This window comes from Vicugna pacos, chromosome 8 (genome assembly GCF_048564905.1).
Source record: "Vicugna pacos chromosome 8, VicPac4, whole genome shotgun sequence".
NCBI lineage: Eukaryota > Metazoa > Chordata > Mammalia > Artiodactyla > Camelidae > Vicugna > Vicugna pacos.
The window spans coordinates 17,493,451-17,519,968 of NC_132994.1; the positions used below are offsets into that span (position 1 = coordinate 17,493,451).

Here is a 26,518-nt window from a genome sequence, read left to right on the forward strand (position 1 = left end):
TTACTCTACGAGTTCTGCAACAGCTTTGAGAGGCATGAATCACTAAGTCAAAGCCCAAAGCCTACTTGCCGCCAAATCACTTTGATGGGGCCTACAACTCCCAGAAGGCAACGCTGCGCTCCCCGCTTCCGCTTCCTTAGTCGGCCGGGAGTTGTAGTTTACAAATGGACGCCTTGGAACCGAGTTTTACGCCGTTGTCAACAAAGACTGGGCGGTGGAGGCCTCCCCTCCATCTGGGTCTTCTCCTTTTCGGTCTCAGTGGGATTCTTGAGCCTGATCTCAGCGCTTGGCTGTAGGGGAAGCCGGCGGCCGGCAACCGGAGATGCGCTCTAGGCCGAGCGGCTTTCGTCTCTATGACCACAGGAGGCCGCCCCCGGCGTCCTGCGCTGTGCGCGCGCGCGGAGGGGGCGCGCGTCAGTTCCGCGCAGGGCTGTCGGGGAACCATGGCTGCCCCAAGAGGTGAGGTCGGGGCCGCTGGGATGGGGGTGCTCGCGGGGGGCGGCGGCGAGCGAGCTTCTGCGCTCGTCTTCACCTGTCGGCGGCCAAGCATTCTCCGCCCTCGCCGGGCTCCGGGGCCCCGTGGCCAGGCGGAGGCGTCGGGCGTCAGGCGTCAGGAGTTTGTGTTGCTCCGCTTGTCCGGGCGGCGCGGGGCAGCCAGCCTCCCACTGCGGCGGGCTCCGAGCGGGGTAGTTCGGCGGCCCGAGACCGCGCCTGCCTGGACGAGCTGGTAGTGGATGGGAGCCGAGCTCAGGCAGGCCCGGGCTGCGGCGGACCCAGCGAGTGGTCGGGGTTCAGGTCCCGGGCTGGAGCCGCATCACCGCATCACCCAGCGGGAGGCAGGACCGTTCTCCGTCCCGGCCCGGGTCACCGCGACTGCGGTCTCTGCTGCGCCTCCTGCCCTAGGATGCTCACCGGCTTAAGGGCATGCTGCCGGTGTAGAGCCTAAACAGCGGCTGGGCCGCGGAACATCCTCTGAAAACATCACTGGGGCGTTAAAATAGCACTGAAGCCGTAGTGAGATGGAGAAAGCAGTCATTAAGAGAGTTACTTCCAAGGAGACTGTTGTATGTGGTTAGAACACTTAGGATATTTTGGGTAGAGGGTGAGATCCACCCCTTCCACAGGGATGGCCCATTAGAGTATTAATACTTGATGACTAATTGCCATTTCTTGAGGGTGAGTCAGTCTGATTAGCTTCGCAGCACTTTTTTTGCTAAGTGGGGTGTGTAAGTTAGGACCAGAGCTAAATTTCTGGATGGTAGAGCGGTAGCTACGAGAGGTTGAGCAACACCCGGATTCTCTCCCCAGCTGTCTCACATAGAGCTCTTGGATTCTCTCTGAATAAATGTTGAACAAATATTTAAAGAAAAGCTCTTTGCGTGGGTGCCAAATTATTTTCCTGGTTGAAAAGGCCACGTTTATCATTCAATCCCTGCCCAGAGGACATTGTAGTTGCATTTGCTTCTCTGATGCGTTCTCCCATTTCAAATAAGCCCAATCTTAAGAGTCTTCCTGGAGCAACACAGGAAGTGAAGGAAAAAAACAGAATTATTTTGATAACATAAAGTGGAAGTAGCAAGAATAATGATGAAGGCAACTTCAGAATTATGTAAGTCAAAGCATTAGCTGAAGTAATGGCAACAATGTACAGATTTAGGTTTATTGCCAGTAGCTATTTGTTTTGCCTCGGTCATGTTTTAAATCTCACATGCCCACTAGAAATTGGTAATACAAAATTGCAGTTTCCAGAGCTTCCGGATAGTCACAAAGGATTTATTTATCTGGGACTTCCTGAATTTCCAAGTTCTCAAGTATTACAAAAAATGTCCCTGCTAAAATACAGTAAAATATAATTGGAAAAAAAAAAAACTCCAGACTATAAATTTCCTTTGGGGGGCATTTTCCATGCAGAGACAAATATTGCCTGGGAGCTCATGGGAACTTTGTGAGATGGAGAGAACAATGCAGTTGTGCTGGTGTGCCCCCTCAGTGCTGTGGAGCTGTGAGCTAAGTTTATAGTTACTGGCCTTTGGCATGATTTGAACACTTAGCAAAATTTACAGTGATTACATGTCTGGACTTTTGATATTTCCCTGAAAAAATGGAAATTGCTAATAATGGAAATTTCGTACTGGAGAATTTATGACGGGAGTGAGGAAGAAATATCTTGATCTAATGTTAAACTGAAATTAGAGAAAATAATGCTTAAAAAAGCATTTGTTTCTAAAAAGTTTATATGTATTTTAAAAATGGTATTCCATTCCAAAGTCCTATATGTTATACAAATATCTAAACTTACTTGATTACTCTCCTTTAGAGATCAGTCGTTATTTTCAAGAATAACATATGTTCCCATTTAATAGGTGTATTTTCAAAGTTGATGACAATTACAGGTCAGAATATGTAGGTTATATGTATTTAATTTAGTGTTTAAACATTCAGTATGTTGTTTTGGAATCAGGGACCTATATACCAGCTAAAATAAAGTAGTTTTTGGTTTGGCAGTCCTCACCTCTCTTATTTATGGAAGTCTTGATCATCTTGGACATGGGTTTGCAAACTTTTTCTGTTAATGGCTGGATGGTCTCACCTCTGCTGCCACGGGGCCAAAACATAGCCATAGGTGACCCGGAAACAATTGAGTATAGCTGCGTTCCAATAAAACCTTTTTTATGGACACTGAAATTTGAATTTCATATAATTTTCATGCATCACAAAAGGTTATTTAAAAACTTGTTTTCTGACCATTTAAAAATGTAAAACTGTTCTGAGCTGGCAGGTCATATAAAAATAAGAGGAAATGTAGGTTGCTCACCCCTGATCGAGAAGATGGAAAATGCTTCCTCCTGTACCGAGTAATTAAAGGTTATTGCTGTTTTGTTTTTTAAGTCTTACATTTTCCCCTTGTGTAGGAAAGTTTTAGAACAAACAAAATATTATAGTGACCTCCTTTACTTCCTTTTACATAAACATTGCTTTTTGGCTCCTCAGAGCTTTTGGAAAGAAAGTTTAGGCAGACGTAAGCTCTGTTTCTCTGTTCTACCATAATACTTCTTAGTTAAGATCTGATGTAATTAAAAACATCTGCCTGCAATTTCCCAATAATTCTTTAATTCACCCAGGGGAAAATATTTATACTGAAGAACTTGTTTCCTTGTAAGTTCTACCTTACCATATAAAGATAATTTATTTGAAACTCCTATTTTATTTATTTATTTATTTAAAGTATAGTCAGTTTACAATGTTGTGTCAATTTCTGGTGTACAGCGTAATGCTTCAGTCATACATATACAGACATGTATTCCTCTTCATATTCTCTTTTGCTGTAGGTTACCATAAGATATCGAGTATAGTTCCCTGTGCTGCACAGTAGAACCTTGTTGTTCATCTGTTTTATTTTCCTATGAAAGTCACCTTTGAATAGTGGTTAGGCTCCCAGAACGGTGAACAAAAGCGCATGTAGGTGTAATGTAGTTACATTATCAGCCCAGGGTCACCCCCTGTCCTTCCGGGCCAGACTGTCAAAGTGCGGTCACATCTAGCCTGTCACTTGTTTTTGTATGGCCTATAAGCTAAGACTGGTTTTTGCAGATGAACATTTGCAGTTGATTTGATGAACCACTAACTGTGAAGGCCAGTGAAGTGAAATGTTACCCTCCCTCCCTCTTCTTAGTACTCTAAAGCATTGTATTCAATTATTATTTTATTTTGAATTTGTCCAATTAAATATACATTAAATGTGAAAAAATGTGTTTTCTCCCTTATTACCTACATGGTATTCTTGATTTTGCCTTGTGGCCTAAAAAATCTAAAATATTTACTCTTGGCCCTTTATGGAGAAAAATTTGCTAACCTCTGTTTAACCTGTGCCTGGAGATTTGAAAGAAGGTTAAGGATAGCTGGGGGTGAGAGAGGTATGAAGTGGGTACAGAAAGGAGGAAGAGTTTGTGCAGGAGGGGATGGCAGGTTGCGAGCAGAGCCGGGAGGACGGAAGGATGAAGGAGACCTGGTACCCAGTGCTCACAGTTTTATTGGCGGACTTGGACTAGCTCTGGTGGCAGAGCGATGGCTGCTGCTGACAGACTTGCAAGAAGTTCTTGAGTATTCATAAGTTGTGTACATTTCCTGGATTTCAAATTTTACAGAACTTCACCCTTAATACTTTTTTGTGTTGTGAATTATCTTTCTGTATAATGCGAAGAAATGAGAGGCTAGATGTAATTTGCTTTTTATTATGATAAAATTCTGTATCAAGCCCCACGCGTACCTCTCAGTTACTCCTTTTGTTTTCCTGCTCTCTTTGTATTTAGAAGACACACTGCTGTACTTGTTTTTATCCTGCTTTCGTGCTTTGCTTTCACAAGTATGAATTATAAAGATGTGTAAAATATGTAATTTACAGCATCCCAAATTGGAGTGAGTGAGTTATGCCACATAATCTTGCAATCGAGCCCTCCCCTGGAACAAAATCTATGCCTAACCAGTTGATATTTTAAGTCAAGCTGTGTTTTGTGTGTGTGTGAGTGTGTGTGTTTGCATTCATGTAATTGGAAAGTATTGTTTTGAAATAAATTTTTAAATTTATTCTGGGCTTGAAATTGGAAAGCATTTTGAGGTATAACCCTGGTTAACTTTTATGTACATAATACTGTCTACTAAATAATGTCTTTGTTGCACATATTTTCCAGAAAATGTCAGTTTATTATTCAAGTTATACTGCTTGGCAGTGATGACCCTGGTGGCCGCAACCTATACCATAGCTTTAAGATACACAAGGACCTCAGACAAAGAACTCTACTTTTCAACCACAGCCGTGTGTATCACAGAAGTGATAAAGTTATTGCTAAGTGTGGGAATTTTAGCTAAGTGAGTATAAATACTTTTTAGTGTGTTAAACTATTAATTTCTTACTCAGTTGTTTTCTTTACTAGAAAATTCAAGCTACATCCTCATATATTTGATTGTTCCAGAGCAGTGTTTCTCAACTCAGGACAGTTTTGCTCCCTAGAGATACTATTTTGGTTGACACAACGTTGGGGATGCTACTGGCATCTGTTGGGTGGAGGCCAAGGATGCTGATCAACATCCTGCAGTGCTGTGTCCCACAAGACAGCCTTCCGTAACAAGGAATTGTCCAGCCTCAAATATTAGTGGTGCTGAAGTTGACAAACTCTGTTCTGAAGCAGGAGTTGGTGAGCTGCGGTGCGTCGGCCACATCCAGAGTTGGCCACATGTTTTGGTTGCAACGGAGACTGTGGCTCACACAGCTTGAACTGTTTCCCATTTGGTCCTTCCAGAACACATTTGCTGACTTCTGTTTTAGAGGAATATAATAATAATAACAGTTAACGCTTCTTGAGTGTTTCCTGTGTGAAGTGCCAGGCACTGTGCTAAATGCTGTTCATTACGTATCTCATTTGGTCTTTATGGTTTTTTTTTAAGGTAAGTACTCTAATGACCTCTATTTTACCTATACAGCATCCGAGGTTCCTCAGTATTATGCTGCTAACGTGTGGTGGCACTGGGCTTTGAATCGGTAACATCATATGAAAGACGTTTTAGCCAGGGATGCAGTACAAGAGAGGGTTAAGGATGGGGCTTTGGAAAGATAGACCTAATGTTAGTCCCAGATTCAATGGGATTGTGACTTTCCACATATTGCTTAAGTTCTCTAATCTTTAGTTTCTTCCTTTCTTAATTGGAGAAAATAGGGTTGTGAGATTAAGTAAAATCTGGTAGGAAGTTTCTTGGGGGGATTTAGGAGATGAGGACCCATCTGGGTCGTGTGGATGGATGACTTCATATTGGTTTCAAGATGTAGGCTGGTGAGAGTGGGGCAACAGTGAGGAGGAGCACGCATGTCGGCTTAAATTACATTTAAACACTTGAAAATTTCATTGAACAAATGTTTATGAAGTGATTTCTGTGAGACAGTTTTATCATAGGTGCTGGATATACAGGTATGAATGAAATAGATATGGTTTCTGCTTGCTGGGAACTTAGGTTCAGTGGAAGAGACAGAAAATAAACTGGTAAACACACACATAGTTACAAATAATCATCTGGAAAAAATAAAAATGGTTTGGGGAGGGGGAAAAGAATAGGAAAATGACTTTGAATTTGTATTTGTTTGAGAATTCTTTCCCACATGATGTTAAATGAATTCTTTCCATAAGGCTAAAAACATGAGATTAGACTTTTTTCTTTGTTTTCAAAGTAGAAGCAGTACTTTATTGTTTGAGAGAAAAGATGACAATTTCAGAATATTGTGGGAAAATGTGAAAGAATTATATTAGAAGTAACTAAAGATTTAGAACTTGAAGAATCTTCTCTTCAGAGAAGAATAAGTAAGAAAAAATTACATCTTGATGATTAAAACAATGCATTTTCCCTATATCCTGAGGAAAACAGTTAATGTAAAAATTAGATATTACTAAACTTTGATTTGAAATTTTTGGAGAATGACAGAAAAGGGAGAAAGAAATGAACTACTGTTTAGATAGGGAAAACTATTAAAGGAAGTAAAAGCTTCTTCCCTTCCTCCTGCTCCTTACCCTGTGATAAAAAGCAGTAACTTTGCAGAATTGATACAGTTTTACTCCAGAGCCTCAACTTTATCTGAACTATGCAGAGCTTACCCTATTTATTTAGGATGGTCTCTCCAATAATGTTCTTTGCTCAGTAATATGTTTAGTCTTGGCTAATTGTTAAAGGAAGTACATATCCTTTTATACTTTGTGGAGATAGTAGCAGAGGCTCAGGAAATTTCTTAAAATTCTTAGTGCTTTGCTTATAATTAAGGTTCCCTTACAGGGAAGCAATCACTACCACATCAAATAATCTGTGTTTCATTGCCTCCAAACATTTTAAACACGTAGCCATGCTATATCTGTTTCAATATATAGTTAAAAAGATGTAGTGAAATCCATGAACTTTGTTGCCCCAATAATATGTATCAGGCACTTCTCACTGAAGTAAGTGTATGTTTCTTCTAAGAACTTAAATATCCTAAACACACAAGGGAGAAAAATTTCAAGTGAATTCCATTTTTAATTAGTTCTTTTTAAAATATTATAAATAAGAAGGGCAAAGCCCCAAGTGTGTGCTCAACACTGTTGGAGATGTAAGAAGTAAACTAAAAGACATAGTTCTGTCCTCATGGAGCTTATAGACGAGTTGAGAACCAGATATTAAGCAAATAAATAATAAACTGGAGGTTAAGAAGGGTAAGTAGACGATGCTGTGAAAAGTACATTAGGGGGCCTCCATCTGGACCTGAGGGCTTCCTCTCTAAGGAGGTTACTTGTAAACCCAGACCTGGAGATTGAGTAGATGTTGGGCAAGAAAAAAGCAAAGAGAAGGTAAAGAGAACAGTGTGAAGTCCCCTAGGCGGGAAAGTCCTTGTCTCTTAAAGAACAACAAGAAATCGGTGCGTGTGGAGTGTTGTGAGGGGGGTGGTGCTGGGAAGCCGTGGGCGAGGTGGGCAGGGTGTCAGGAGTGATCCTATGGGCCTGTGAAGGATTTTGGATTTTATCTTAAGTGCATTAGGAAATTACGAGTGGCTTAAATCAGGGACTAGCATGGATGGATTACAGGGTGTAAGTTGGAAGTAAGGAAGTTCATTAGAGCCCAGAGATCGTGGCCATGATGACAGTGCAGGCGGTGAAGAGAGGTTAGTGGATTTGAGTTCCGTTCTGGGAGTAGAATCTACAAGACTTGCTGGGTTTGGATAAACTGTTTTTTGTCTCCCCCCCCCAATTAAAAACTGGGTACTTCCATTAAATAAATAAACAAACCTAAAATTGGGTAGAAAGTTATTTTTTTCTGAGACAGGAAGAAAAGCAGATTTGAGGGACGACGATATGAAACAGTTTCATTTTGGGAAGGTGTAATGTAAAATTTCTAACGCCTTTGAGGCATCCAAGTGGGAACACAATAGGCAGTTGAATGAATGGATCTGGAACACAGAATAGAGGTCTGGGTTGGAGAAATAAATACACAAGTCCTTGTCACATGAATGTATTTAATCTCATGAGGTTAGAAACGATGGTTTAAAAAGAGTGATCTCGTAAAAGTGTTCACATTTGCAGCGTTCTTCCACCTACCTTAAAGGTGACTTTTCTGGGCAATATATCTGGAAACCACAGACCATAAAGGGGACACACAACAGCAGGTGCAGTGTTTAGACAAATGGAAGGAAGTCGGCTGGTTTAATAACAAGAGCCAGTCTAGGCTGGGGCAGTATCCTAGCATTTTGTAAGCATTAAACTAGGCAGCCTAGAGTAAGCAGAACTTTGGTCAAGCGCCCAAGTCAGGCAAATCAGAATCTTCAGGTCCTGAGAATTTAAGCAGAGGCAGTTGTAGCTCCAAGGACAGGTCTTGGTGAGCCTCGGGAAACCTCAGGTCTAGTGACTCATGTCTGGTGTGAGGACTTTTTGAGCCCAGAGAGGTATTAACTCATGTCCTCTCTGACGAATGGCTTTGACCTGACCAAACAGATCAGCAAGGTTCCGAGCCATGGTTTAAATGGAAGCTCTGTCTCTGTCAGGATTGGAGGCTGTAGGGGGTTCCTCTATGTAGGGGATCCTATGTGGCTGAAACTCATGTTGGCAAATGGCCTTAGGTCACATGGCTGAGACCCTGTTCCCTTCATCTCTTTCTCTTCCTTTTAACATTTCCTGGGGTGGGAGTGGTGGGGTTGCATCCCCTGAGGCCCGGGCACCCTGACATTCACATTATTAATGTGGTGAAACTTTGCAGGCTGAAGGGTATTGCTGATTTGCTAAAACACTGGAAGACAATTGCTTAATTTTAATCCCAAATCTTTGCCCTACTTATTTATAATTTTTTTAAAAAAAGAACTAATTAAAAATGGAATTCACTTGACAGTTTTCTCCCTTATGTGTTTAGGATATTTAAGTTCTTAGAATAAGAAACAGACTGACTTCAGCAAGAAGTGCCTGATATATATTATTGGGGTGACAAAGGTCGTGGATTTCATTTACATTTCTCAGAGAAAAGTAAACACACATTTCAGGTTGTGGTAAAAGAAGAGAAGGGAGAGGAATGCATATCTTGGCGTGGTCTGCAACAAAACTGGGCAATAAATAAGAGGAAAATACTTAAAATATACTATTGCTGTAATGTAAAATGTTGTATGTTGAAATTGCCTTAGAAAAACCAAAGAATTATGCTGCTTTTGGGGACTAGTGTGAAAAATGAGTCTCTGAAAACCTAATGAGCAGATATCTAACTTTTCTTCAGAAACCAAGTAACTACTCTCTGGAATACCAGCTGTTAATCCCTGTCAAAATGTGCCATGTAAAGTGCCAAACATCCTCTTTTAAGACTGCAGCAACTGAATTTGCTGCCTTTAGACATTCAGGATTGTTGCTGTGGAGAAAGGCAGGTGGCCAGAGAGGGATGGTGTTGAGGAAACATCGTTTCCGTCTCCCCTTAGAAACAGGTGAGGGAAACATGCAGGGGAAACAGCTACTTTTCGTTTCATTCTTGTGCCTCTGTCTTAGCCTTGGCTGTTATTTCACCTTCCATGATGACACATTGCAGGCTGAGGGATGTTTTAATTTGCCAAAGGAACCTAGAAAGTGATTGGCAGTGATAAGATCAAAAGGCAAGTTCCCTGATTTCTCAATTTCAGATTATAAGTCCTTTAGAACAAAGAAATGGTTGAGCTGTTTTGTGATTAGCCAGGACAAAGGTAAGCATGTGGTAGCATAATTAGACATTTCAGTAATTTTCAGCAATTTTATTTTTTGTTTTTCTCTCAAGTTTTTATTTCCAAATGTTGACATTGTACCATGTATGTTTTACCATATCCTTGACTTCTCTGTATTTGTGTGTATGTGTAGTGTTTTTCTGAACTGTTTGAGAGTAAGTTTTGCACAAGATGCCCCTTTGTCCCTAAATTCTTGAGTGCATATTTCCTGAAAACAAGGGCGTTCACTTGCATAATCACAGAATATCAAAACTGAGACATCAGCATTGATGTCTATTATCTGATTAGCAGACCTTAGATAATTTTGCCAGCTGCCCACTAATGTCCTGTCATAGTAAAATAGTCACACTTTACATTTAGTTTGATCTCTAATTGCCTTTAATCTGGGACAGTTCCTCCCATCTTCCTTTTTTTTTCACGTCTTTGACATTGTTGAAGAGCATAGTCCTCTTTGTAGAATGTCCCTCAGCTTTTAATTGAATGCTTGGTTATGCTGAAATTTAGGTTTTTGGTCATGAGTATCACAAGTGATGTGTCCTCCTCGGGCCAGTGTACACGAGGCACATAATCTCCATGTGCCCCATTACTGGTGATTTAACTGATTTCTTGATTAATGTAGCTTGCAAGGTTTCTGCAAAGAAAGTCAGCAGTTTTCTCTTTGTAACTAATAAGTATCTTATGGAGAGATACTTTGAAACTAGGTCAGTGTCCTCTTTTCTCATCACACTTTCACTGGCTAGTTTTATTGTCCTTTGATGTTGCCACCTGGTACTTCCCCATCCTTCCCTGCACATTTGTTGGGAGGCATTCTGCTCCAAGCTTTCCCTTCTCTCTGTCTTCCTCTCTCTTCCCTTGCCTCCCTCCTCCCTCTCAGCCGAGATTCATGGATTATTTTACTCTGTGGGCTGGATCCATTATTATCATTATTTATTTTGAGCTTAAATTGTCCCAGATTTGGACATTGAGATTGTCTTCAAGCTTCCTCCTCTTCTTCTCCCCTTTTTTTTTTTTTTGACACATTTTCATCAACCCTTGAGAAGTGTCTTGTTAGCACAGCAAGATGTTCCAGGCCTATCTTATACTTTCCCCACCACAACCCTAAAATCATACATTTCTCTGAGAAGCCTGGTTCCTTTTTTCCGCCAGAATGGTATTTGGAAACCAGAATCTAGACACAAGGTGTGCACTTTGCTGCTGGTGAATCATTACATCTGGGCGCTTTCAGTAGACAGAGCCAGGAAACATGTACATGTATATATACACACACCCCTCTCTGCTTCTGTATATGTATATGTATATATGTTATATATTCTTTGATACCCACAATTCTGAAAACACCACCACAGCGTTATGTAACTTTCCCTTTTCCTATATTCCCTTTTCTAATAGTGATGAGTCTGACTTCCATTATCCTCAAGATCTTTAGTTATCTGCTCAATCCTAGAATACGTAAATTGATTCTGAATTTCTAACATACAGCTGTGAAAAAGTAAACCTACTAATTAAAGCTCAGTATTTGTATGTAGTTCTTTTGCTCTTAGTTTCAAAGCTTATAGTACAAAGACCGTTCTAGAATACTTGGATTAGTTCTCTTTTTCTCCTTCAGTGTAATTTTGGTATTTATTAAAAAAAGTCGCAGATTTATTTTTTGTTTGTTTCTGTTTATAATTAACTTGGAGTTTTCCATCATCCTTATTAATTTTACTTATAATTTCCAGTAATTTTTGGATACTTGTTCCAATCATAAGTTATAGAATTGTGAGAAAAAGAGGGGGGCATGGGGAGGAATTAAGGCATGGCTGCTTTACTTTGCATAAATGAGGTTTAAGGTCCACATGGGCTAAGGGAGTTTTAGTTATGCCTTGTACATGCACACATAGTTTACATTGTGGTTTGCTCTTTACCTTTTTTTCCCCACTTAAACGTTTTATCTTAGAGATGGCATATGCTTTTTGATTACACATGTTCTTTCTCTCATCCAGCAATGCCATTTTTATAATTAAATCTAATAGATGTGTTTTTAACAAAAGGTACCCATTAAAGTGCTTGGGATTTGCTTTCCAAGAACGTATCAGGGCAGGAGAGTGGAAGAAAAAATGGCCTTTGGTTTTTATGTGTCCCTTTTTCTAGTATATTCAAGGCTGCAGCATATTTAGAATTGATCATTTACCTTTGTCTACTTAACGGTAAAACACAAGGATAGATGACTAGTGTTTTCTGGAAGATATTTTTTTTTTTTTTAAACTTAGTAGGTAAACCTGTAAGTTTTAGAGCTGTATTCTTAGTAAATATATTAAAATGAACAAGATTTAATCTAATACTGAAATCCTTTACCTGCTTTTTTAAACCTTTCTGTGTGGTAAGATTCCCATATAATCATTCTTATACCTTCTAAATCTCTTTATTTTACTCTCTGATATCTTTAATTATTCTTGAGCTTTTGTTTTCTTTTACAAGTTCTTTTAGAGTCCTCTGCTATTTTTTGTAACTAACTTCAAAATATCTTACTTAGTATATAATATTGATATAATTCTAAGGTACTATGGGGAAAGTTGAGCTTTCCAGTACTTAGCATTCTGATACACCTTGGCTTCCCTAGTATCTGCATTAGAGAAGGAACCAGAAAAAGATACTAAAACCTTCCTGGAAGTAATGAGGTAGTAGTTCCTAAGCATGCAGTAAAAAGGATATATCCAGAAGAGCGAGGCCTGGTGGTCAACTTGGACACACCATCCTCTAAGGGTTTGCCACAGTGAAAGAAAGGAGTACTCAGATTGGCTGGTGATGTCTCACAGGTGAAAGCTAGAATGTGTGGGAGAAGAGAAAAGAAAGGAGAAAAGTGACATGGAGCAAAGGGACCACAGCAACGTTGACTATTGGTACAGTCATGGTGGTAACAGAAGTACCGATTAGATCCTTAAGCAGCCCTTATTCTAGCAGAGCAAAGAGAGCCAGTGATACAGAGACCAGCTGTTCTCAGGATAGCCAGAAATTCATTTGATCCCATTGAAGGCTTAGAGTATCTCTAAAGCGTGGAGGTAAAATGCCATTGCCCGTAACTGGGGATTAGGGAGGGATAAATAGTTACTGGACTAGAGCTGGAGGAATCGTATGTGAGAGGCAAATGGACGTGGAAGGAGGTGGAATGTGAAAGATGGGTACAGACAGGTTCCTTAGGGAACCACTCTGCAGATACATCAGGATGTAAGTCAGTATTTTGGAAGGGCATTAAATAACAGTACGGTGAAAGCAGTGTCCTGCACTTCACACTGTAAGATTATGCCTCTGCCATCATATGGTGCTTACTGGTGAGAATTATGACAGTGAGGAAGATGTTCAATTACGTTTTCTAGTATATCGTCTTGTTAAGATGGCTCTTTGAGTTGGACCTCTGTGATTCTTCTTTTTTATTCTTTCTTTTTCTCTTTAGTTTATAACTGAGGGAAAACTTTCTTTAAGAAATTATTCTTTATACCTTGTTTAAGATATGGAGAGTATATAGAACATCTTAGATATGTGTTGAGAAAAGAATGTCAGATGTTTAAAGGGCCAGTCTTCAGATAAGTGGAAAACTCCAGCATGGAGAATTCTCAGTGGAGTGACCGCTCTGGTGTTCCCCCTGCCCCTGGCTAGGTGCTAGTCTCCCGCCAGGCTGCATACATGACTTCTCAGCATAGGACTTCCCACTGTGGTGTGGAGTATGCTGAATCTGGCAACAGAGTAAGATTTGTAACTAAGGACATCTTTTGTTTTTGTGGTCTATGCCAGATTTCCTGTCTGTCTTCAGCATTTTCTGGGGTGTTGGACAGTTCTGCAGTAGATGGGCAGAGGTGGTCAGTTTGACACTAAAGACTTGTTACTCCCCCTCAGAACTTGGGTAGTTATTTTTGCACTATATAAGTATGAAGATAATTCATTTAATGACTGTTGATTCTAATATGTTGACCAAAAATATGTTAACTCATTTTGGGTTGCAATAGATCTGTCTCCCCAACAAATATTATGGTCCTCGCAAGGATATTGTGAGCTGCATTTAGGACCCTTTTGATAAAGCACATTTTTTTGGTGTTGATGCTAATAAAATGTTCTTTTATTTGTACTTTAAGAAATTAAATGAGCTGATTTACAACAGGGGATAATATGAGCCAGATTAACTAGTTCGTCCTGAGGAAACATAACAGTTAAGAGCATACGTAATCAGTATGCAGTCAGTTAGTTAAGCTTTATGTACATTACGGATATAGTTTGCTTTTAGTGGCGTTAGTGAATTACTCAGATTTCCTGCACAATTATACAGATACGTACTTGAGTTTTATGAGAACATGCTTGATTAAAGAGTATCTAATCTATTGCTTAATCACTGAACTAATTCACAAATAATACTGACCTGAATCATTCAATTCCTATCCCAAGTAACGTCCATACTACTAAAGCTGTTTTCTTTTGTTTGTAATTTTTTAAAATGAAAAAATGAATATGCAACCTGATTGATTTAAAAATAATCAGAGTGAACTTGATGCAATATTAAAGTGGGATTGAATTAATTTTTATAGGTAATACCAGCAATTCTGGTTTCCTGTTACCTCGATAGTAAATATGCTCAATAACTCCTGGAGCTTTGACTGGAGGTTGATGATGATAAACCTAACTGTTGTCATATTGTCCCAAAAAGAACTTGTAATTGTTTTTCTTTTATGAGGATTCAGTGCTGGTATGTTTCTTTTAACCAGTCTGGAAGTAGCTAAAAATAAGCTGTTTGCTAAATCAATCAATGGATTTAACACAGCATAGCTATCCTATGTGTCATGGACTCTAATCAAAAGGATGAGTTTTCATTTTCTTCCTAACCCCTTCTCATTTCTCCGTTGTGTTTTCAAAGAGAAACTGGGAATTTGGGTAGATTCAAGGCGTCTTTAAGAGAGAATGTCTTGGGGAGCCCCAAGGAGCTGATGAAGCTAAGTGTGCCATCGTTAGTGTATGCTGTTCAGAACAACATGGCTTTCCTAGCTCTCAGCAACCTGGATGCAGCAGTGTACCAGGTATGTGGGGTAAATGATGAAAAGTGCAGCCTTATGGTGGTGAAAAGCTTTTTATTAATGCTTTATCACACTATCAAAGTCAGTTCTTTCTCTACAGTTCTATTCATGATACCAGAAATAACATATTTGTGTCAGAGGCTAATGTTAACTGAGTTCACTAGTTCCTTGTTTCGTGTTTAGGTGACCTACCAGTTGAAGATTCCCTGTACTGCTTTATGTACTGTTCTAATGTTAAACCGAACACTCAGCAAGTTACAGTGGATTTCAGTTTTTATGCTGTGCGGCGGCGTCATACTTGTACAGTGGAAACCAGCCCAAGCCACGAAAGTCGTGGTAAGAAACAAAATGCTTACCGTAACTAAAATAGGAAACTTCTTAGTCTTGGGCACTTCAGACAGTCGCACTGATGAGTGCGGCATAGTTGTATTTCTTTGTCTGAAAGTAATCTTTGTCCAATAGACTTTTACCCCCTTAGGATAATGTTATTGTTATATGGCTTCCTTTTTTTTTTAAAGAGGAAAATGCATAAAATATGTTAGAAAAGGACAGTACCTTAAACTTAATATAACACAGCCCCTTCATTTTATGGATAACAAGATTGAAGTCCAAGGAGGTGAAGTAACTTGTCCAGGGTTACACAGTTAATAGTTAACCTGTGACTAAAGTTGTACCAACTTGTGCACAGTGTGTATGCCCAGACCCTCTAGGCTTCTTTTAGGTATTTTCTCAGCAACACTGGGCAAGGTTTTCTCCATCTCATTTTCATGCTCTCTAGCATCTCACATATTTCTTTATTCTTTTGCACATACACCCACTGTCAATGATAGGATTAGCAAGGAGTAGGGTTTTTACTGATAATTGGTAACTAAAATAGGGCAAAAGTGCCTTTCCTCCTTTTAGTTTAAGAGTTGAATGTTAAGGTACATACCTGATTATTTTTTTGCATTACAGGCTTTAGTTGCTTATTTTCCCAAAGAGAAGTAGGGAGTGGAACTGTAGTGAAAGACCTTCTGAAAGGCGGGAGGGCCCCACCACAGAATGCCTTTCTGCCGCTCTTAGCAGGTGGGAGACTGTGGTTCTCCTAGGGGCATGAGGTAGAGTCTGTGAAAGCAGGCAGTCAGTTCCTTTCTAATGAGGTAGGGACTTTCTGGCCTGGAGAGGAATTTTCTTTCCCAGATAAATATTTATTGTCTTTACGTGATGTTAAAACACGCTTATGTTCTTGGTGACATTTTGAAGTACTGATCAAATATGCATTGTACATATAACTTGGATGTGGACCCGTAGAGAAATGGTTCGTTTAGGAAGTAAGGGAGATGGAAGTTAGATGTGAACTTGAAGTAACACCTTACACCATTAGAAAAGGTCCACCTCACACAGGTTGTGTGTGTGAAATGTTCAGTAAGGGAAAGCAGAGTATAGGGGAGGGCAGTCTACCTTTGGAGCACTCTAGAAAGTTCTTTCACATTTTAAATGGAATACAGTTTCCTGTGACTGCCTCTTGTTGCTCTTTGTTCTTATCACAATAACTCAAATCCCTACTAACTCCATCTTATGATCTTTTGAATGTCGGAGAACAGTGTCACATCCCCACCCTCCAAGGCTTTTTTTCCTCCCCCACTGAGACCACCTTATTGTGTCTTTCTATAATACGGCTTCTAGAGACCTGATTCCCTGGCTCCTGCCCCGATCCCGCCTTGTACTTCTCTTCAAGGTGTATTTATATGTTATTTTCCCTTAGTGTGTCCTAAAAGTTCACAGTATCTCTAGATATTGGCTGAGTAGTGTAGACTGAGGTGTAGTTTGCTAATTACCTCCTTTATTCTGAATACTAGAGACTAGCTAAATCAGCATAAGATTGTATTTTGGGGGGGGCGGAGGTTGGGGGAGGATTTCCATTCTATAACTGATTATACAATCACGTGTAGCTGTTTCACACGAATAGTTTGTCTCAAATGTTTTGTGGAGTGGGCTTCTAAACTCACTCTAAAATGCGAGATGTGTTTACATTTTTTAAGCTCATCTTGTTGGCTTTGGGTATTGCTCAGGTCTTTGAGGTCTTTCCAGTCTTATCCATTATCAGCTTTTTCTTTGAATGCTGTGCTTTCTACAGATTCAACACATACGGCTTCTGGGTCTTCACTGAAAAGTTTAGACAGGATAGAGGACGAGTTCTGTGGCCATCCTTTAGACCTCTCTTTAGCATGACTTTTTTTTTTTCTTCCTTGCTTAAGACATTTATTATCTCATAGTTTTATGGTCAGGAATTTGAGGGTGCCTGGGCTAGGCAGCTCTGGCTTGAGGTCTGTCACAAGGTTGCAGTCGAGGTACTGGCCAGGGCTGCAGCTGCCTGGGACCTGCCTGGGCCTGAGGAGGCTTCTAGGGTGGCTCGTTCCTGCGCCTGGGAAACTGATACTGGTTGTTGGTCTCGCTTGGTTTTGTTCTGTCAATTAGCACCTTGCTGTTTGGGCGTTCACTCAGCTCTGAATAGAACTGTACTGTTACCCTCACCGTATTTCTGTCTTGTTCACCAAAATATTTTGCAAATCTGTCAGATTTCTTGCTAAACATCATTTCTGTGGAATCTTCCTCATCACTTACACTAGGAATCCTTTCAGTAAGGAGTTTGGTATGTCTTACTCTTAGGGAAGCCACAGTTTCCGAGTGATGACCATTGAACTTTTTCAGTTCCTCAGGCCACCTGTTCCAGCATTTTCCTAGTAATCAGTAACAATAACACCAGCTGCGGCCACTCGCCAGCGATGTTCCTAGTGCCTTACATATATTAGCTCGCTTATATCCACAACAAGCCTATGAGGCCTGCGTTTTTATTTCCACCTTCACATGAGGAAACTAATAGGCCAATGAAAGTAATGGGCCTGTAGACACCTTGCTTGAACCCAGGCAGCATGGCCCCAGAGCTGATGCTCTTGATAAGCATACTGGACTGCCCTCACAGGTCTCAAGCTGCTGTCTATAATTTCTGCTTTTCTTTCCCTCTGTGTTTTTGAAAATCAGGACAGTATTTGCCCAATTCAGGTTTTCTGGCACAGCTCTCGTGCCCCACTATTCTTCACAGATACAGTGATCGGTATCTTGATTTGCTACTATTCTTGGTCAAGATACTTTTAAATTTCTTTAGGTAGGTATTCTTTTAAAAGCAAACCAGATGTCTTGGACTTCAGTTCCCCATTTAAATATTTACTTACATTATTCACAGAGAAGGTGGAAACTAGATTGGGGTAGCTACTTTCTTGCCGTCTAGTCGTGCGTCACCTCGCTGAGGAAGCACACTCTTTTCTTCCTGAGCTAAACATACTTTAAACAAGCCTTCTTTAATGTTTTAAATTCTACTTATTCTTAACTTTCTGTGTTTTGATACTAAAATTCCTGGTTAGATTCCTCTTGGTTACGTGTGCTAAGGATTTCTTTAAAAATGTTCCTATAAAATCTGAATTCATGGAAGATGACTTAATTAGTAACACTGATATCTCTTATAACTCTTCACCAGAATCTTATTCTTAAGAAACTCTTACCCCTCTTGAGCCATCTTCCTGCCATGGAATTCTAACTAAGTTTTATTTTTTTGAGTTTATTCGTTTATTCAGGATGAGAGCCCAGGGCTCTCAGCTCCGCTGCGTTTGGCTGTTACTCGTGCTAAAGCGACATGGCTGCCATTTCCCAGAGTTTTCATCACTTCCGCTTCATCACCCAGCACTTTCTTATCAGTCAGAATTAATCCAGAGAAGCAGTGTCTATCACCATGTTCCCTAACTGTAAAGATTAAACTGGCAGAAAAGCAAGCCAAGAATTTATCAGACACCATTTTTAGTAGCTTGAGCTTCCTAGCAGTTGTTGGGATAGATGAAGTCTCACCTCTGTGCCAGTCTTCTAGTTTGTATTCAGAAAGCATCCATGTGTATCAGTTGTAGTCTGTAGCAGTGGTTCTCAAACTTGAGTGCACGTCAGTTGACGGGAAGGTGAAACAGATTGCTGAGCCCCATTCCCATAGTTCATGATTCACTAGGTCTGGGGTGGGGACTGTCAGTTTTCACTTCTAACAGGTTCCCAGGTGACGATGCTACTGTTGGTCCAGGGACCATACTTTGAGAACCATGGTATCTTCTATTTCTCCTTTTATCTTCATGCAGACATTTTATACCAAGCTTTCCCTCTCAGGTACTTAACATAATCATTCTCCTTATTTATCAGGCTTATTTATTCTGAACAAGGCATGTGCTTGTCATATTACAGTCATGTGTCTCAGCCCTTGGGTTTCAGTGTTACCACTGAGATAATACTTAGCTCTGAGGAAGGACTGATGAAAACTCTTGAGGGTTACTTTAGGGAAGAGGAAATAAAGTTGAAACAATAGGTTGAGGCCCATATACCTGCATCTGTTAGCAAAGTATTATGATTATATATACACGTCAGTCTCTCCCATCCCTGAACTATTTAAGGATCAGAGCTGTGTATCATCTTCATCTTTATTCATGTAGAAGGTAACCCAATACACCTGGGACACAGCAGGTATGCTATTGACTTAAAAATTCGGTAAAGTAGGAAATTTCACAAGTCATTACCTCATCCTGTAGGTGACAGGGAATAAATAAGTTAAACTGTTACCATTTCTATGACTGATGCTGTAAGGGCTTGGGTTATGGTGGTGGCAGAAGTTAAAATCAAGAGGTAAGCTGACGATACAGAATTCTGTGCTACGGTGCCCACTGTTACTGGAAGTTGGCACACATGTTAGTTACATGAAGCATTTACTATGGCTGTGACTTGAGGGGTACATTTTGTAACGTAGGTGCTTTAGCTTATCTCTGGGATGGCCTTTTTGTTTGGCCCTGTCTTATTCTATAGAATAGCTACATCTGATCTGGCACATGCTTTTAGTAGAATTATAAACAGATGTTTGTATTCATTTGTTTGGTCTCTTGGATGAATTCTATTTATTAGTCACTAAAAATAACTTTTAAACATTACCGTTGCAGGTGGAACAGAATCCATTGTTAGGGTTTGGCGCTATAGCTGTTGCTGTATTGTGCTCAGGATTTGCAGGTAAAATATAAAAGCATCATTTGATTCTATTGTCAAAACATCAAACTTTAGGGACTTAGTTTATCTTGCTTTATCATAACTAACAACTTTATTCCCATTACATCTTACCTTCTTACCTATAGTCTTTAGTTTTGTGTCATGTAAGCATGTGGTAGTGTTTACCTCAGTTTCGACCTCAGTCTTTATTCATCCCTGCAGTTATCTAAGAATATACTTCTGTCTCTGTCATCCTTCACCATCCTCAGTCCAGCCAGGAACCCCAAAATAAATGAAAAAGACCTCTGCAGATGGAGGAAGTTAGCCATCAGAAAGCTCAAGTACCTCTTCGCATTTTCCTGGAACTGGCACTGTCCTCTGGCTGGCTTCTGCTGCTTTTGGTTGTTAGTTACCAGCTCGGTTATCTGTTTTTCCCTGGTAACCTCAAGTTTTCCCTCTGCTTCAACAAATTAGGAACTACGGAGTAGGGAGGGAAGCGGAGTGAGGTGAAGAGTACCTCAGAAAATCTCGTACACATAAGTAACAGCCAGAGGGGAGGGACGAACCAGAATTGCTAGCATCAGATAAACACGGAGGTCTGGAAACGTGTGTGGGGACAAGCAAACCTCCACTGAATCAGGAAGAGACAAGGAATGAGTATGAAGTGCAACAGAAGAAATATGTTTTAGAAATAGTTCCAACAGAGAAGAAACTGAAAGTTCTCTTTAGTAAAGAGCCTGTTAGTTATAGCTGGCCATGTTTATTACTTTTCTTTACTCATGCTGTTTCAAGAGCTTTTACTTTTGTAAAGTAAGTAAGTAAAGTAAGTAAAGTAAGTTAGATATGGAAATGAAATAGTCTTGTAAAAAGGATATCTGATAAGAGGGGAAAACCTAAATTTAGGAATATATTTAATGATAGCATCATGCTAAGCTTTTCTTCTTGGGAACCAACAAATTAGAAGAAAACCCTCCCCCCAATAGAAACAACAAATTAGAAACAGGAAAATAATGTACTATTTGATTTTTTAGCACAATTTTGAATAGTTATATATTTGTCTGTCCAACATTCTGTGTAGTTCAACCTCTCAATACACAACCTGTGCTTGTTGTAACAGAGCACTGAATAGGTGAATGGTTTTCCCAGACAGGAAAATCCAAGGTAGAAATAGGAATATCCGTTATATGTTTGTTCCCATTCTCTGGATCTTTCCAACACAGGTTTATCAAAAACAATCTTGTTTTACATTTGAACTTTTAGTTGATTAGTACTTCAGTGGCAATTCCTAAGTCTCTTAAGTAACATGGTGCTTATGACAAAAAACTTTCATGTCCTTGTTAAACATGCATTCATTTTAAGTATAAAACTTACAGCAGCGGTATGTAATTTTTTTTTTTTAGGGGAGGTCATGTGCTCTTTTCAAGTATCTGAAAAAAGCTATGGCCCCTGAATCCCAGAAAAATGCACATATATACAGAATGTGTTCTCTGGTTAGGGAGTTCATGGTCCTTCTGACATTATGAACTTGGCCTATGGAGCTCAGCTTTAAAGGAAAATGGCTTCACTCAGCAAGTTCTATTTAAATTTTATTTCTATTGCATTACTTTGAAAAAATCCCAAGTAGAGATTATACTGGTTATTTTGCAAAATTGGGAGTATTCATTATGAGGCAGATATTATAGGGGTATAATTAAGGTAATTGACTCTAATAGTATAGTTCTCCTGCTGACCAAAGCAAATCTTTTAGTGCCATTAATAGAGAGCTTTTGTGATTGATCTCGCTGCTGTCATAAAGGCAGAAACTATTCTTAATAATTTAAGAGTCTTCCGTTAAATGTGGGTAAAAAGCTCTCTCTTGGTTATTAATTCTATATTCTCTGTAAAAATGCAAGTTGGTAATGTTCGGTATGCCATGTGTCACAACCACCATAATAAATGTGCATTTGATTAATGTAAAATATGTTTGTTCACCAAATCATATACTTTATATTGTCATATCTTTAGGTTATTTTTCTAAGTGAAAGACATTTTAGAATAATTTCTAATATGTTTATTTCATATTTGCATGGCTGATTTTCTTTCAGGAGTATATTTTGAAAAAGTTTTAAAGAGTTCAGACACTTCCCTATGGGTGAGAAACATTCAAATGTATCTATCAGGGATTGTTGTGACATTAGTTGGTGTCTACTTGTCAGATGGAGCTGAAATTAAAGAAAAAGGATTTTTCTATGGTTACACACATTACGTCTGGCTTGTCATCTGTAAGTATCCGGGAATTAAAGGTTCTGGGTAGATTTTTTTTTTTTTTTTAAAGTTAGATGTTCATTTTAAGCCTTTACAGCATTTTGAAATTGTTCCTTTGATACTGTGAATACGAGTTTGAAAACGTAATTTTGGTTTTATTGACTTACTTTTGTGGCAAAGCTATCCCAAAGCAATTTTGCCTTCAAAACCAGAAGTGTCTAATGTGCTAGCAATAAATCCGTACATTTTACTAGTAGACTACAGAGCCCTTTGGGCATCTGAAAAACAATGTTGTTTCGTAGGAACTACTACAGGGTTTTAGTACAAACTCTGTCAGATGACTGCTTCTAAGGAAAGCAGTATGTTCCTGGGTAAATTAGTGTGGCTTCTCTGGGGATGAGAACTGCCTCACCACCAGAGGAAGCTTCACTGACGCGAGCGTTAAGTCTTCTTTCCTTCTGTATGCGAGTCCTTGCGAGCGTCGGAGGCCTCTACACTTCTATTGTGGTCAAGTACACAGACAACATCATGAAAGGCTTCTCTGCAGCAGCAGCCATTGTCCTTTCTACCATTGCTTCCGTGATGCTGTTCGGATTACAGATAAGTATGTCTTAGTTTGTACCGTAAGTTTTTACTACGGAAGAGCTCGCTTCCTTGGTTCACTTTACCTTTTACTACGTAGGCCAGTTGGTCATAGTGTTACCGAAGTTCCCAGTTCTGCTACAGTCACTCTCCCCGTGCAGCGGTTCATAGTTGTGTGCAGGGTGCGCCTGCAGTTCTTAGGTTGTTTAAATGGTCCTGGAGCTCAAGCTGAGGGGCGCTGCTTCTGTGTGAAAGTGAGCGGGCTGCTCAGGAGTGTTTTGCAGTCAAGGCCTCCCTGTTTCCCAGGTATCAGATACAAGGTAACTTAAGTGCTTCGGGGGTGAATGCAGTGTGATGAGGTACATGAGGAAATAAACATAAGGACTTCAGGGAGTGACTACTTTCAGCAGTGGAATTAGCATACACTTGGCTTTTTGTTTTGAGGAAAGAACAGAAAACTTCTTTAATTTCCCCTAGTTTATACCTTCCTGTTTTGGACTTGGGCGTGAACTGGTTTTGAAGCTACAATCCAAATGTAAATTTTCTTTTGTAAAGATATCTTTGTTTTATTTCATATATAATTAACCCCACATTAATTAGTTTGGCTGGCATTCCGGCACCACCTCTCTGCTGGTCCTTCTAGCAGAGTTTTCCCTAGCCATATCCACCTCATTAAGCTGGCTTTTGAATTACCTAAGTAATGCTGTTGACTTAACATTTCAGAGTGGTTTTATGCTGTGATAATTTTCTTTACTGATCAATTATACCATAAACTGATAAAAAAAATCTGTCAAATACCGACACTGAGTAAAAGAGATAGATCTGGCCTGTATTTACATTTCATTTAAAATTGACTTTTGTTACAAATGCAAATAGAAGATACCAACCTTGTTGAAATATTAGAAAAAAATTTGATAGTATGGTTCAAATCTTCCCTGTACCATTTATTAGCTGTGCAGCCTTGGGGAGCTTACTTACCTGGTATCTTAGTTTCTTCATCTGTAAAACGGGGATGCTGATACCACCTATCTCCTGGGGCTGTTCCGGGTGAGGTGCTTAGAACAGTGCCTAGCACGTAGTAGATACTCCATATAAAGCCAACCAGTTACCATTTCAGAATCGGGTATTTGCAGGTCCTCCTTTACATATTTTTCTTACCTGATTTGGGTGAACTTTCACTTGGAGTTCTGATCCATTCTTATGCTCAGCAAATCCTTATGCCTGTGCTCCTAAAGAATATTTGGGAATAGTATAAATGCTCTTTGGTCAATGTTGTCTTACTGGTGGTCAAGGACATTTAATTAGAATGTCTTAGCAACTTTAGATTTAATTTGCCCTCTTCCCCTTTGTTGGAGGCAAAGCTAGTCTTTCCTAGTTTGGAGTGAACTAAAATCATAGCTCAGTGTTATTTCTGTGCATGAAACTTTTAAAGCTATTAAGACTATGCCATTGTACTCCACATGGAATATGGCTCAGTTTTGAATAGAATATACAGTTTTGATACAAGGATTTGTTTATATAATGCCTACTTGCCAAGTTTGGGCAAGCTGTAATTCTTGTGTCCTGGTTTTCAGGATTAAGATTTAAAAGAAAAGATCAGGCTAGCAGAAAATGGAATTTTACTTATTAAATCACTACCTTATCTCCTGTTCAGAATTGTTGGTCATTCTTTGAATTTTGCACAACTGCCTTTTACTCTTAACTTCTACAGGTTTCTAGTATTGCAGAACAGCCATATCCTACTGCTTTTTCTTTCAATCTGCATGCTGGGAAGTTAGTATGTTCTTTGTCAGTGGTCCAGGACAGGCACACTTGTGTTCTTGAGAAGTATGTAGTCACTGATTATTACTCCCTGGACTTTACCACTTTTTGGGGGGATGGGAGGAAAGGGGTAGAATTGATGACCTTTCTAAACCTTCCTATCATAAAATAGAACCCTTAAATTTATTTAGTTTCCATATAATCTGATGATGTAAACCCACAATTGTCAGTCTTCAGAATTTTAAACTGATCATTATTATATTCTTTTAAGGACTCAAATACAGATTAAGCTTTCCTTTTCTTTTCAGCACTCACCTTTGCTGTGGGCACTCTTCTTGTATGTGTTTCTATATATCTCTATGGATTACCCAGACAAGACACTACATCCATCCAACAAGGAGAAACAGCTTCAAAAGAGAGAGTCAGTGGTGTGTAACTTCAGCCTCAGAAGAGATTCCTATTAAGACTAAACCGTTTGCATTAAACTAGAGCCTTAAGTCAATCCCAGAAGGTAGCTTAAACAAACAAACAAAAACTGTGGCATCAGAATTAAGAAGAAAGCCATGTGACTGAGTTGCTATAGAGATCTAATGTGACCTGTTTGGAGTCAACCTGTTTCGTCTTATAATGGGGGATTTTTATTAATGTGTATATATATAATGTATATATAAAGTATAGAGATGATACGGTGTTTAAAAAAATCATGTGAGGCTACAATATTCAATTAACAACGTTTGAGGTTATGTTAAGGATAAAAGTGCCAAAGTCACTTCTGGAATAACTGTTCTCTTGTTCAGGTACAGGGGAGGAGGACGTTCTGTCCTTATTCTCCAACGTGTGTACAGTATTTGGTCTCAGCTGCAGGGAAGACCTAGCTCTTTCCTTACAAAAGAGAGGCAAAAATAAGACAGGCTAGTTCAGAAACAAACTGAATATGTAACTTCTCAAGCTGAATCTGTTTCATAACTCAGACAATGATTTCTGGGTGGTGACTGAGTACTCCTTTAAGTGCTGTATTTGTGCCATTCATTGTCTGGATCCATATTTCTTTGCTGTTAGATGATACACTTTTCTTCAAAAAATATTTCTAATGTCACTTTTGTACTTTTTTTTATAAAGTATGTTTAACTGTTGGGCTCCCAGTAACTTGTGAAATTTCAGTGTTTTTTAAAAAAAATTTCTATAAAGTTATGGGAAAATTCAGCAATAAACAATTTATTTATATGAAATCTCTGATCACTTTCTGTATTGTAGATATGATCATTAAGATAATGCAAAAATAAGCAAAAACCCAAAACATTAAATATTTTACTTTATGTATGCTAGAATTGTATCAGTTAGGGTTCTTTGAAGAAAATGGCTATAAACCAACTCTAGCTAGCCTTAAGCAAAAAAAAAAAAAAAAAAAGGAATTTATAAGAAGTACTGCAATCAAGGCTAGAGGCTTCTAGGTTGTAGGAATTAACGAACAATCTTCAGGGAGATGCTTTTGGAAAGACTTGGCTCTAACCTTCATTGTCCCTGTGTCATTTTACTCAAGATACAGATACTAAAGTGACTATCACAGACCTGGGAAAGGGGAACGTTTCTCCAAAGCAGGGGAGAGGGATATTGGACATGAAAACATGTCCCAACTGAACATTTTTACGCCATGGCTGATTTGTGCTAAGGAAATATTGATGGTCCTTTAGAAAATTAGCAATCTGGAAGCTAATTCACTTAAAATTGGAGTCTTTTCTAGGACCAAGAAGGTATACCATCCTTGCCAGTACAAAACTATGCTCATTCAACTAGAGAAGCTTTGGCTCATGGTAATTTGCTTCTCTATGCATAAAAACAGACTGTCATTAGTATTCAGAAGACTCCTAGTGGCACCACTGAGCATAAGTTACAGCAGACCTGAATGGAAATTCTCAGATGAAGATAGCTGTACTGATCAAAGAGATCACATCCTACTCCTGTTCCCTAATCAAGTCTCACAAAGTAAACTTTACCAATATGCAGATACATGAAACTGTTAGAGAAACTCCATTTCAAATGCAGTTTAATGGACTAATTTTTACAAAAGATTCTAATATGCCATCTGGAAAGTAATTCCTTGCTACTCAAATGTTTT

The 26,518-nt window shown here is 39.3% G+C and overlaps 2 protein-coding genes across 3 annotated transcripts in view; one reads left to right on the plus strand and one right to left on the minus strand.

The window, feature by feature from the left end:
- Window positions 1-203: 203 nt before the first annotated feature.
- On the plus strand, window positions 204-25,631 carry SLC35A1 (solute carrier family 35 member A1). 2 transcript variants are annotated; one of them, XM_006200307.4, is made up of 8 exons: window positions 224-459; window positions 4,689-4,866; window positions 14,616-14,775; window positions 14,956-15,108; window positions 19,773-19,839; window positions 21,900-22,076; window positions 22,529-22,663; window positions 24,711-25,631. In XM_006200307.4, exons 1-8 carry the CDS (start codon window positions 354-356, stop codon window positions 24,836-24,838), a joined length of 1,104 nt encoding a protein of 367 aa, XP_006200369.2. In that variant the 5' UTR covers window positions 224-353; the 3' UTR covers window positions 24,839-25,631. The 2 variants fall into 2 exon arrangements, with proteins under 2 accessions (XP_015091504.1, XP_006200369.2); XM_015236018.3 differs by lacking the exon at window positions 4,689-4,866 and having other exon boundaries at window positions 204-459.
- RARS2 (arginyl-tRNA synthetase 2, mitochondrial) overlaps window positions 23,802-26,518 on the minus strand; it is a 63,287-nt gene continuing 60,570 nt past the window's right edge. The window contains exon 21 of the mRNA XM_015236014.3: window positions 23,802-23,870. Within this exon, the coding sequence (XP_015091500.1) occupies window positions 23,817-23,870 (54 nt within the window). The 3' untranslated portion in view covers window positions 23,802-23,816. The remainder of the gene's footprint in view (window positions 23,871-26,518) is intronic.

Excerpts from the sequence above, each read along its gene's own strand:
- SLC35A1 (XM_006200307.4), top strand. The coding sequence starts at position 354 with ATGACCACAGGAGGCCGCCCCCGGCGTCCTGCGCTGTGCGCGCGCGCG. Across the intron at positions 14,776-14,955 it reads TGGATGCAGCAGTGTACCAG|GTGACCTACCAGTTGAAGAT; the intron begins GTATGTGGGGTA and ends TTTCGTGTTTAG. Across the intron at positions 19,840-21,899 it reads ATTGTGCTCAGGATTTGCAG|GAGTATATTTTGAAAAAGTT; the intron begins GTAAAATATAAA and ends ATTTTCTTTCAG.